Source organism: Castor canadensis, chromosome 11, assembly GCF_047511655.1.
Source record: "Castor canadensis chromosome 11, mCasCan1.hap1v2, whole genome shotgun sequence".
Taxonomy (NCBI): Eukaryota; Metazoa; Chordata; class Mammalia; order Rodentia; family Castoridae; genus Castor; species Castor canadensis.
Window position 1 is genome coordinate 109,891,253 of NC_133396.1, and position 11,714 is coordinate 109,902,966.

General features: G+C 43.1%; 2 protein-coding genes across 12 annotated transcripts in view; both read right to left on the bottom strand.

Annotated features, from left to right (window-relative positions):
- Window positions 1-4,121, bottom strand: part of Gabpb2 (GA binding protein transcription factor subunit beta 2) — a 34,739-nt gene extending 30,618 nt beyond the window's left edge. For 4 of the 9 annotated variants that reach the window (XM_074048159.1, XM_074048155.1, XM_074048153.1 and 1 more), the window contains exon 1: window positions 2,749-4,121. Coding sequence is in view for 3 of the 9 variants with exons in the window: in XM_074048158.1 (XP_073904259.1) it covers window positions 1,991-2,044 (54 nt within the window). In the remaining 6 variants the exon portion in view is untranslated. Of the gene's footprint in view, window positions 1-1,990; window positions 2,101-2,748 lie in introns of those variants that run through there. The other 5 variants (XM_074048158.1, XM_020155825.2, XM_020155830.2 and 2 more) reach the window with 3 other exon arrangements.
- Window positions 4,122-4,261: 140 nt separating this feature from the next.
- Window positions 4,262-11,688, bottom strand: Mllt11 (MLLT11 transcription factor 7 cofactor). Of its 3 annotated transcripts, none has more exons than XM_074048164.1 (3): window positions 11,551-11,688; window positions 10,878-10,950; window positions 4,262-5,677 (listed from the first exon to the last, which is right to left on the bottom strand). In XM_074048164.1, the coding sequence occupies exon 3, from the start codon at window positions 5,673-5,675 to the stop codon at window positions 5,403-5,405; it is 273 nt and encodes a 90-aa protein (XP_073904265.1). In that variant the 5' UTR covers window positions 5,676-5,677; window positions 10,878-10,950; window positions 11,551-11,688; the 3' UTR covers window positions 4,262-5,402. The 3 variants fall into 3 exon arrangements, with proteins under 3 accessions (XP_073904265.1, XP_020011420.1, XP_073904264.1); XM_020155831.2 differs by having other exon boundaries at window positions 10,878-11,035; window positions 11,551-11,685; XM_074048163.1 differs by lacking the exon at window positions 11,551-11,688 and having other exon boundaries at window positions 10,878-11,500.
- Window positions 11,689-11,714: the final 26 nt, after the last annotated feature.

An 11,714-nucleotide genomic window follows, 5' to 3' on the forward strand; every position in this document is an offset into this window, starting at 1 on the left:
TGGAGATTTAAGGCTAGCCTGGTAAAATAGTTCTTGAGACCCCATCTCCAAAATAACCAGAACAAAATGGACTGGGGTGTATGGCTCAAAAGGTAGAATGTCCACTTTGTGTGCACCTGCTCTGCAATTGTGAAGCAATGAGTTCAAACCCCAGTCCCCTAAAATAAATAAATAAATTTAAAAAAAAAAGGAAAACCAAGTGTCTGAAAGCAAAGGGGAAAAAAGAAACTATTCAAATACTCCTTTCAGTCAGCCATGGTGGTAGAGGTACACATCTATAATCCCAACATTTAAGACACTGATGCAAGAGGATAGCAAGTTCAGGGTTGGCCAGAGTTACATAGTGAGTTCAAAGTGAGCCTGAGCTACATAGTGAGACTATCTCTAAAAACCAAGGGCTAGGGATGCAAAGGTCAGTGGTAGAGCATTTGCCTAGCATGTACAAGGCATCTTCAGCACTGCAGTCTGCCTTCATATGTATCTTATCACTTTTTTAAAATCATATTTATAAGTCAAGTATCAGTACCACTACATGGCAAATGACCCAAATATGTCGTCACATTCTTTTATTTATTTATTTATTTTTGGCAGGGGGGAGATTTGAGACTGGGTCTTGCTAGCAGCCCAGGCTAGCCACCAACTCTCCATCCTCCTGCCTCAGCCTCCTGAGTGCTTCAGCACCTACAGTCATGTGTCCTGTCATCTCATTCTTTAAATAAGCTACAAAGAGCTTTACTTCTTACTATAAAGAGATATAGTTAAACTATGGAGTTAGATTGTTATCACGGTGTTATATCCATCACCCTGGCATAAAAATGTGTCCTAAAAATGTGTTCTTTAAGGCTCTTATCTCCTCCTGTCCTATTACTCTCGATTTAACCTGAAGTACCTAGCTAAGTGAAAGTACAATGAATTTTTTAAATAATAGCTATTAAAAAAAAATAACAGCAACTTTTCAGGAGGTGGAGATCATGAGAACCCAGATGTAAGGCCAGCCCAGGCAAAAGGTTTGTGAGACCCCATTTCAACAAAAATGCTGGGCATTTTTCCCAGCATTAAGACGCCTAAGTAGGAGGATCATGGTGCAGGTGGACCAGGGCAAAAACAGGAGAGACCCTATCTCAAAGATAAGCAAACCAAAAAGGGCTGGGGGATGTGGAAGAGCACCTGCAAAACCTTGAATCCAAAACCTCAGTACCATTAAATAAAACAAACAAACAGTTTTTTGGGTGATTCCTTTGTCATTCGCCCAGTACCTGGATCAATACTGACAGAACCCACCGGACAAGAGATGTAGATCAAAAGAACAATCTAAACAATTTTGATCTGATTATTAACAACAAAAGGAAAACATTTTTCACTTCCTGGATTTACACCCACTTTTATTACATTTTAAGTGAGAAAACTAAACCTGGTCTAACTGCTTCCAAGGATTTTTCTTTGCTTCCCTAGGTGCTGGGGATTGAATCTCAGGGCCTCAGGAAAGGTAAGCAAGTGTTCTACCGCAGCCGAGCTACCTCCCAGCCCTGCCTCCTAGGATTTTGAAGATGAATAAAATAACAGAGCACTCATTCCCTCCTCCTAATAAAAATACAAGAACTTTCAACAGTTGTATTTTAATGACTGTGGAAGTGTTTGAGCTCTTAATAATAAAGCACTCTTATCAAAGAGTAATTACTTTTATTGATACAACAATTTGGGTGAGATAGTTCTCTCCTCCATCTTATCAAAGCATGTATGACAGAGGTTTTTAAATTCGTTTAAAAAAAGAATGTGGTAAACTGGGGGTCTGTTGCTCACGCCTGTAATCCTAGCTACTCAGGAGGCAGAGATTAGGAGGACCTTGGTTCAAAGCCAGCCGGGGCAAAAAGTTCTGCGAGACCCTATCTCGAAAAACCCTTCATAGAAAGGGGCTGGGTGGAGTGGCTCAAGGTGTAGGCACTTAGTTCGAATCCCAGTACTGTAAAAAGAAAAAGGAAAAAAAAGGTACCGTGAAGATATGGTCCCAGATGGTCAAAATGTTAAATTGCTGAAGAGACGCCATAGAATGTCCTTTCCAATGGATGCCGAGAAAGAGGCAGACAGACACTAGAGAAAAGCCTTTATGGGAAAGAGGAGAGGAATGATGGCCCAAGGAAATTAGTGAGTAGTAGAAGACTAACGGGAAGGAAAACAACAATGGAAGAATCCATGGTCTAACGATTTTTTTTTTTTTTTTTTTGTGCTCAGCCAGCTGTACAAGCAACTGTGCAAGCACTGGAGGTGGGGCCATTACTGCTCCTGCTCCGATCACTGAGCTCACTCAATCGTTAGGTTATTACTGGAGTCTGAGAAGCAGAATCCTCGGTTCCTCCTCTGTTATACATCCTCCACTTCTTTACACCAACGTTCCGTGTTCTCTTTCCGAAAGAGGGGAGCCAATTTGGGGCAAGGAGGCAAAAGCTGAGCCTCGGCAACCCTCAACCCTTGCTCCGCGCCGCCCCCTAGTGGTCACCTCTGTGGCCTCTGCTTCCCTCGGTCCAGCTCCCCAGCCCCAGGTCTTACACCCACCCCCTTCTTCACCTCCTCTTAGTCCCCTCCCCTTCCTCTCCACAGCATCCCCTTCCTCCCTGTCCCCTTTCCCCCGCTCCGGCTAGGGGGTGCCAGTCGGTCCGCACCCCTAGGCTGGGCTGGGAAGCGGTATTTGTCCCGACACCTTCCACTCCATCCGTGACGCCCCCCAGAGTCCACGCATCTCTTCCCCCTCACCTCCTCGTCCGGGACGCTGCCGGCTTCGCTTCCACCGAGCCCGCCAGTTTGGTCTCGTTTCTTTCTCTAGTTAAGACTCCCTGTCAATGACGGTTACTTTTTGGCCTTTTCATATATATGCATATTTTGGGGGCCTTTACCCCCCCTCGTGGAGAAATGGAGGCAACAAAATGGCGGACCCGGAAGTGAAGACGCAGTGAGTAGGTCGTTGGCGGAGGAACCTGTAGTGGGAGATTGATTAGAGAATGCACATTTCCCTTCGAACGGGGAGACAGTGTACTCCGAGGCTCATGTCCTATCTATTGAGGGCATCTTTAGCTGGAAAAGTGTGTATTGGACACATCCCGGGAGGGGCTATTTAGTACGGCGGAGGATTATCGGTTACGCGTCTTACGTGTCGTATAGTTCCGGTAGGGGACGGACTCTGATGGTTGTTTTGGCGCCAATAACCCGCGGACCTCTGAGCATTGAGCTTATTCGTGGTCCTCGTGTTTGCATTCTATCTCTCCGCTCGTCCTCTGGGTGTTCCACCGTGAGGTTGGCAGGAAAACCTTCCTTCCTTGTCCCAACCTCGGAAGAAACCGTTCGGAACATGCCTAGCTTTGCGCGTGAGTCGGGCCTGATGGACACATTTCCAGTTACAGCCTCGGTGTAAAGACCCAAAGGCAAGCTGTCAGTGAAGCGTGCGACCAGTAGCTGTCGACCCTTTTAGGGGACCTGGAAGAGATGGCGCGTGAGTTTCAAGTCCTTTCAGTCACTTCATTTACAAAACGGTTGGTCCCCGTCTCCACCCACCAATTTCCATGACTTCAAGGACCATGAGAAGTCTGGAAAGCGCTTAACAATCACTAATAGAAAAGGACACATCACTTACCATTCCTAGCTCCACTTTTATTATTATTATTATTAGATTTGGACTTTGGTTGTTGATGGTGGTGTTGATGGTCGGCCTTTCGGGGCGTATTTGTCTTCCCCTCTTCCAAACTTGTCTGTTGATATCATCTTCAAACTATTTACAGCATACTGTCCAAAACTATCCATGCTTTTTTTTTTTTTTTAACGTTTGAGTCACAATCTTGTCTCATTCCTATTTACATCCTCTTATATTGACTGGCTGTGTCATATAGTAGGAACACAAACTGTTGATAAGTTAGTTTCAAATAGCTTTTTTAGAATGAGGTGAGTTACAAAGAAGCACATTAACATATTTGGGCGAATTAGTTTATCTTAGGCATCTAGGAAAATTACCACCTGAAACGTGTTGGTAGGTAGTGGGCAACCTAAGAGCGGTTGGCTGCCGCTTTCTTGCTAACTGCCTAATTTTAAGTTGATTTCACCCTTTGTTACCGATCTGTTCAACCTGAAGTGCACCATTGAGTGTATACATGCTATTCAAATCATTTTCCCTCAAAGTTGGAATATTAGAAGGATAGTGTATAAGCTGAATGTGAAAGCATGAGTAATTTCTGACATCTGTACGGCTTCCCTGTGAAGAGAAAACTAGAATCCAGTCTTGGGACTTAACGTCTTTATTACATAAATGAATAAATGGCAGCACTAATCAGCAGCAATAATTTTGGAAGGAGTAGGGACAAGGTATAGGGTATGAATGTTATTGTTCATTTCATAGTCTTAAGGTAGCTGAAGAACCGTGCCTGAGGCCATGGGAACAGTAATTATATATTTCAAATGCAGCTGGGCAGTACTAAAATACTAATGAACAAACCCTCTGCCTGGTTGCATGATTGAATCAAAACTACAAATTATCCCAATAGTAATATTCCTTCATAAAACATAATTTTCCTCAGCTAGCATTTTCAACTCACAGTTATGAGAAAAATTGTAAAGTAAGTAGGCCAGAGGTATAATTTTTTTTTGAGGTACAGGGCTCAAACTCAGGACTTAGACCTTGAGCCACTCCACCAGCCCATTTTCGTGATGTGTTTTCTCAAGATATGGTCTCCCAAACTATTTTCCCGGGCTGGTTCCGAACCATGATCGTCCCCATCTCTGCCTCCTGAGTAGCTAAGATTACAGGGGTGAGCCACTAGCGCCTTGCTCCAAAGGTACACTCTGAGAAACAGCTTAGGTATTTCTGAAATGTTTCAGTGCTTTCTCCCATTTTCAATTTGATCTATTTCCTCCTTTTATTATTAAGCTATCCCCAAATTTTCTGGGAAAAATAATATATTACAAGAAGGAGAAGGATCAAAAAAGCAAGTCTTATGACTTTAGTCTTTTAGAAATCTTACTGTTTTGTAGCAAATCATCTTAAAGACTTCCAAGATTTTCACCCTGGAGGAGATGTTTACTTGCCTGGAGCAGGAAATTAGGAACGTTTGGGTAATCTTTGAAGCTGAATTAAAATAGAATACAAAAATCAATGTTCCTTATTTCACTACTATACTACTCTCTCATGCCTGTTTTCTGAGGTTAATAATGTCAGGAGTGGAGGGTCACCGTTACATAATGTGATCCATTACTGTGTGGTTTGAAGACTTTTGAAAGAAATGGAATAAATAAATAAACACAACTGGCAGATTCATCAGCACCACCAACACAATAGAGGGAAGAGATTAACATGGGAAAAGGATAAAGGGCTTGAAAGGGGAGATAATGAGGGTCAGGTGGTGGGAGACAGACAGGTCTTGGCCTTAGAGCAAGTCCAATTCATAGGAATGGATGCTGGCAATGGGAGCTCTCCAGAAGTTGAAGGTGCTGTACTCGAGGAGGGTATCACCTTCAGGGTTTTTCTCCTGCTCTGGTCCAGTTGCTTGCCCGGTCATTTTGCCAGCGCTGCTGTCCTTGATCTTGTAGGTGGATGTATCTGACAGACCCAGGTCTTCCAGCTCTGACAGATCCAGTTCTGGGATGGGCATCCTCCAGAAAAGAAAGGAGCTGTACTGGCTACTCACAGGGTCCCTCATGGCTTTATAGAAAGAAACCACATGTCAGTCTTAATGTGAAAGGGATGGCCTTTCCTTGCTTAAACTCCACATCCCCATTTGTCTCTGTAAATAATACAAATTCCCTACACAATCTTCAGGAACTCTTCCTCTATTACCATTTTCTACCATTCCCTAATTTCTCTCCATCTTGGAATGATTTATTTACTGCCTATTGCGTCAAGTTTATCTCGGGTCTGATTTTTAAGGTCTTCCAAAATCTGACTCCACTGTTCCTAGCCATAGTACAGCCTCTGCATTGCATAGTTCATTCCTGCATTGCTTAACTCCTTACATTCTCTACCTTAAAATATTTTCCAGGTTTCAAGACTTTAGTCAAGTCCCTAGAGAAATATTCCCTCATCCAACTTCTATGATATTTACAAATACTCTTTTTTTTTTTTTTTTTTTGGTGCTGGGACTCAAACTCAGGGCCTTGCTCTACCACTGTCACTGAACCACATCCCCAGCCCTAAACATATAACTTCTTCCTGTCTTTGGGGGTTTATTTTGTTGTTGTTGTTTTGTTTTTTGTGGGACTGAGGTTTGAACTCAGGACTTAAAACTTAAAAAGCTCTACTACTTGAGCCATGCCTCTAGCTCATTTTGCTCTGCTTATTTTTGGAGATGGGGTCTCTTGAACTATTTGTCCAGAGTGGGCCTTGAACTGAGATCCTCCCTATCTCAGCCTCTCCAGTAGCTAGGATTACAGTCATGGGCTACTGTACCTGGCCCTACTTTTGGTTTAATAGGTGATGATACTTCTAAAACCTTCCATGACATTCTGCTTTCTGTTTTCCTTCTTGCTTTCTAAATCTTACTATAAACACCTCTTCCAGGACCACTTAATTTAGTCATCTCCATCTACCCTATTTCCTCCAGTGTTTTCCCCTTTGGTGTTACATATCACCATATGTGTATTTTGTATAGGGATGGTCTTAACTCCAACAGGTGGAAGGTTCCCTAAAGGTAAAAAACAGTACTTTCTGAGTACCACAGGTGCTAGACTTTGCATACAAAGACATTCAAGGCTACTGATTCATTTTCCCTCACTATTTAATACCATGAAAATGTTGCTACTCTCATGTACTACTCCACAGATAAGTCTAATTTATTTCTCTCTAGCCTACCTCTACTTCAGAGCAAAACCCAGGTGCTAGAAGAATTTTCCTATTCTGTAACGGGACCTTTTTTCTCTGATCCTACTGCTAGAGTATACCTAATAATAAGGAGAGCAAATAGATTGGAAATTCCAGCTGAGGAACTAAAGTTTAGATTGCAAGGAGAAAGTATCTTAACAAAATGAGATATTTTCCCATGTTTTAGAGAATAGTACAATATCACCTTCCCTGTTCATTCTACCCAGGTCCCCTCTGATGTTATGTGACTATTATAGCTCCCTAGAGTCTACCTTGTTACTTACTGGCCAAGGGAAGGGGCAAGAAGCTTTAGTTGAAATGTTTCCAAAGAAGTAGAACATTCCACTGCCTCCAAAAATAGAACACTAAGTTTCAAAAGGCTTTTCTCCAGCACACTCCATCAGTTCTCACCAGGCCTGTGACTCCTAAATAGTGGCCTTAAGTAGGTTCCAAAATGCTCCCATATAAGGTGAAATGTCTCTACTAAAGTAGAAAAAGAAACCCTTAATCTAGAACATAATGATCTGCAAGAGTGTTGGGTTTTAGGAGTGGTGGGTGGGTAGGTTAGGGTTTTGTTTTGTTTTGAGACAGGGTCTTGCCTCAAACTCACTATGTAGCTCAGGCTTTGATCTTGTGATCCTCCTGTCTCAGCCTCCCAAGTGCTGGGATTACAGAAATGTACCACCATGCCCAGCTCTAGAATTTGCTTTTGATATCAAAAACAGCCTAGCTGTCATGTGTGGTGGTTCACAATTTGTAAGCCCAGCACTCAGACTGAGGAAGGAGGATTGTGAGCTTGAGGCCAGCCTGGGCTACATAGTGAGCTTCTGCCCAGTCTGTGCCACATGGTGAGACCCTGTCTCAAAAACAAAACAAAAGAGCAATTTCTGAATTGTTGAGTTGGGCATAGTGGTGTATGCCTGTAATCCCACTCAGGCTGAGGCAGGAAGATTTCAAGTTTGAGGCCACACTGGGTTACATAGCAAGTTTCAGGCTAACCTGGACTACACAGTAAGACACTGTCTCTAAACAAACAAACAAACAAATCTGAATATTTGAATTGGGTTTTTGTTGCTAGATTCAAACTCCAAAATAAACCCTGGGCACTAAGCATTACTCAACAGACAAGCTTCTTGGAAGGTGATGCTGGTCGGAGGAGTACATTGGACAGGTGAGGTCATCATCCTATGATACTCACCTCTGATCATCTACACAGTAATTTACAGAAAGAGCTAGAAAAAAATGGCTGCACCTATTAGCCAACCAATCCCTGCTTAGGTCAGGGACTATAAAGATTGTAAGCAGCAAGCCTTAGGAGTCAATATTATTACTGACTGTATGTATTGGAATTGTTTACTAAATTACCCTTTTTTTCCCTACCTAGCTGGCTTCTTTTATATCCCCTCCCTTGTAAGTCTCTGTAAGTCTCAAAATAACTTCAGTATAATGCTAGGCACATAATAGGCTGTTAAAAAAAAAAACAAAGCAGAATCATGGCTAGATATGGTGGTACATGCTTGTAATCCTAGCTGCTTGGGAGGTGGAGATCAGGAGGATTGATGTTTGAGGCCAGCTGAAGCAAAAAGTTAGTGAGACCCCAACTCAATAATCCAGGTGTGGTGGTGTGTGCTTGTGATCCCTGCTACACAGGAGGCATAGCTAGAAGGATATCAGTTCAGGCCAGCATGGGGCAAAAAGCCACAAGACTATCTGAAAAATATTTAATGCAAAAAAAGACTAGGGGCATGGCTGAAGTGGTAGAATGCCTGTCTGTCAAGCTCAAGGCTCTGAATTCAAAATCCAGTATTGCCAAAACAAAAATCAAATCAAAGTATTTCAGTTCTTGGACCGAGGGCATGGCTCAAGTGGTAGGATGCTTGCCTACAAGTGTGAGGCTCTGAGTTCCATCTCCAGTACCGAAAAAAACATAATTCTTAATATTTTGGGGGTGGCAAAATGCTGGGGATCAAACCTGGGGCTTCCTGTGTGCTAGGTCAAGCACTATACCATCAAGCTACGATCCCAAGAATTTAGTTCTTAGAGTACTGGGGATCGAACCCAGTGCCTCAAGCGTGCTAGGCAAGCACTCTACCACTGGGCCACATCCTAGCCTAGTATTTATTATTTATTTATTGTGGGATGAGGTTTGAACTCAGGACTTCGTACTTGAAAAGCAGGTGATCCACTTGAGCCACACCTCCAGTCCATTTGCTCTGGTTATGGAGTCTCACGAACTGTTTGCCTAGGCTGGCCTTGAACTGTGATCCTCTTGATCTCAGTTAGAATTACCCAAGTAGCTAGAATTACCGGTGTGAGCCAGTGCCTAACTAAGAATCTGTTTCTTGAAGAACAGATATTCTGAGGGTTAGAATACTCTTTTGACTATTCCGTGATTCTGATATGAACAGTGAAAGTGCCAAAAGCAGTAGAGGCTAAGCTAGAATTTGAGAAAAGGGGAAAAGCTCTTTGACAAACAGACTCCTTTTCTCATAACTTCAGTAATTGCCTGAACAGTCCCTGAGTTGTCTGGCACTGCTATCTTGCAATTTGAAAAGCTAAGAGCTGGGTGTGATGGTACACACTTGTGATTCCAGCACTTGGGACACTGAGGCAGAAGGATGATGAGTTCAAGAACAGTCTTGGCTACATAAAACAAAAACAAAAAACAGCTAAAGGAAAATTTTGTGAACTAGAAAAGAAGCCTAAAATCTCCAGCTATGTCATTGGCCCAGAGACATGTACAGAGAGTATCAAATGCATTCTAGACATACAAGCATATGTGGCATTAAAATTAGTAACATAATGTAAATGTAAGGTTACACAGAAAATTGAACCTAAAATACCAAAGGGTATTTAACAATGTAAAGACATTAATAATATTTTTAATATAATACAGATTTATTTCCCAAGACGCCCAAATTTTATAAAAGGTTCCTTTTCAGCTAACGTCTTTCGCCTCCCCCAAAGCTCTCCACCCATACATCATCTCATCTAGCTTTCCATTATTTATCTTGCAGGGTTTGAACAGTGTCTTGTACCATATTTATGCTCAATAAATGCTTCCCACTATCCTTCATTTTAAATTACTCAGATATTTTAGGCAAATGTAATTTCTAAATTTCACTGTCTATTCTTAGATATCTGACTATAAATGTACAGATTAAAAAGATATTCTCTCTGAGCCACATAGACACACCCAAATATCCTTTGTCCAGACCCTCTGTGGGTATCCAAGGCCTAGTCAACAGGGTGTTGCTGTGTCATGCTGCCACCATTGGGAGTTGGAAAGGATGAGAGGATGGTGGTGGAGGGGAATAGAAGCTCTCTACCATCCTCATATGTGCCTCACTCTGAGCTTGGATTTTCCTGTTAGCCCTGATCTTTCCCCACTTATTCTACTTAGCTGCAAATAAGAATACACCCCCCATCAATAGCTCCAATGGGCTGTACTAATTTCGGTATAGGATCAGGTCCCTTTCTTTGCTACCTGAACCTGCCTCTTTGGAGCAAAAATTTGAGATGGGTAGAAGGATACTATTAAAAAGAAAGGTCAGGATTACTCTCAATATTACCTATGTCCCACCTCCAACGCCCAAATTCCTTCCTACAGAGACAAACAAAACGGAGGGGGGGGGATGAAATATAGGGGGGTAGAGGCAAGAGAGATTATAGGAGTAAAGATTCATCAAATAACTTGTGAGACAAATTATAGCTTGAAAAGGAAGATATAGATAACATAGGTTGAAGATACTAAATACACAGGACAAAAAAATTACAGGAAAACGGATACTTGAAATTAGGAGGTAAGTGCCTAGAAATCACTACATGTAAATTTTTAGAAATTAAGGCCTAGGTACATGATAACAAGGCATGGATGGAGATCTTAGTCAAGAGCTATTAAATCGGGGAACAAATAACTACCCATTGTTAATAGCGCCCCCTTCTCTTTAACTGTTCCCACCGCAGTCTTACTTGGGGTCTTCAATGTAACCTTAGGAAGCTGCTTTGCGGCCCCCACCCCCTTCTACCCCCCAGTTTAGTTTACCTGTTATCAGTGAACTACTAGCGTGTTCCAGAGATGGAGGGAATGCCTCAGGGGCTCCGGGGTCGGCTTTGGACTGGAAAAAAAGGAAGCTATCGGAGTTTTGACGGCTTTGTCTCCACACCTCTCTCTTCAATAACAGTCTGCTGCTCAGTCTCCCCCTGCAATGCAGCCCCTCCTAAGATGGGCGGAAGGACTCCCCGCCCCCTCCGTGCCTGACTCGGCTAATTCAAATGATAGGTTCAGAACACTTTAGGGAGGGAGGGAGGCTTAAAGCGTCTCCATAGGCTTATTGGTCTGCACCATTCTTTCTGATCCCTTCCAGCATCCTCGTGTTGGGGTGCAATGAACGAGCTACTAATTGTCCTCTTATGTAGATTTATGGTTTAAAAATATTCACTGTAGAACACAATGGGGTGGGGACTTGTCCCTTTCTTCCCCAATCGAAGGACTTCAGGTTACTAGGTGTTTCTAAGAGAATAAGAAAATTTCTTCACCCCTCTTCCAACCCCTATTCCTCTCGCCTCATCTCTCCACTCATTGCTTATCTCCCTAGCAATGGGTAAAGAAACCTATCCTTATTCCATTTGGGGCCGAGCATAAGAGATTGGGGAAGGGTGTTGGTAGGGGAACTTGGGGGCTCTGCCTCGTTCGGGTCCCGCAATGGCTGGTGCACCTAGGCTACGCGCGAGTCCAGCTTGCCCAGCCCGGGGACCAGGTCCTCGAGGATGTCCACGAGATTTTCCCGTGAGCAGTCTCCCAGGGGCGGTGCTGCTCGGGGGCTGCCGAGGTCCCATCCCGCGTCCCTCGGCGGTGCAGTGCCTCGGCAGTCCAGTGGGG

Bases quoted from the DNA above. Each gene is read 5' to 3' on its own strand.
- Mllt11 (XM_074048164.1), bottom strand. From the start codon at position 5,675: ATGAGGGACCCTGTGAGTAGCCAGTACAGCTCCTTTCTTTTCTGGAGG.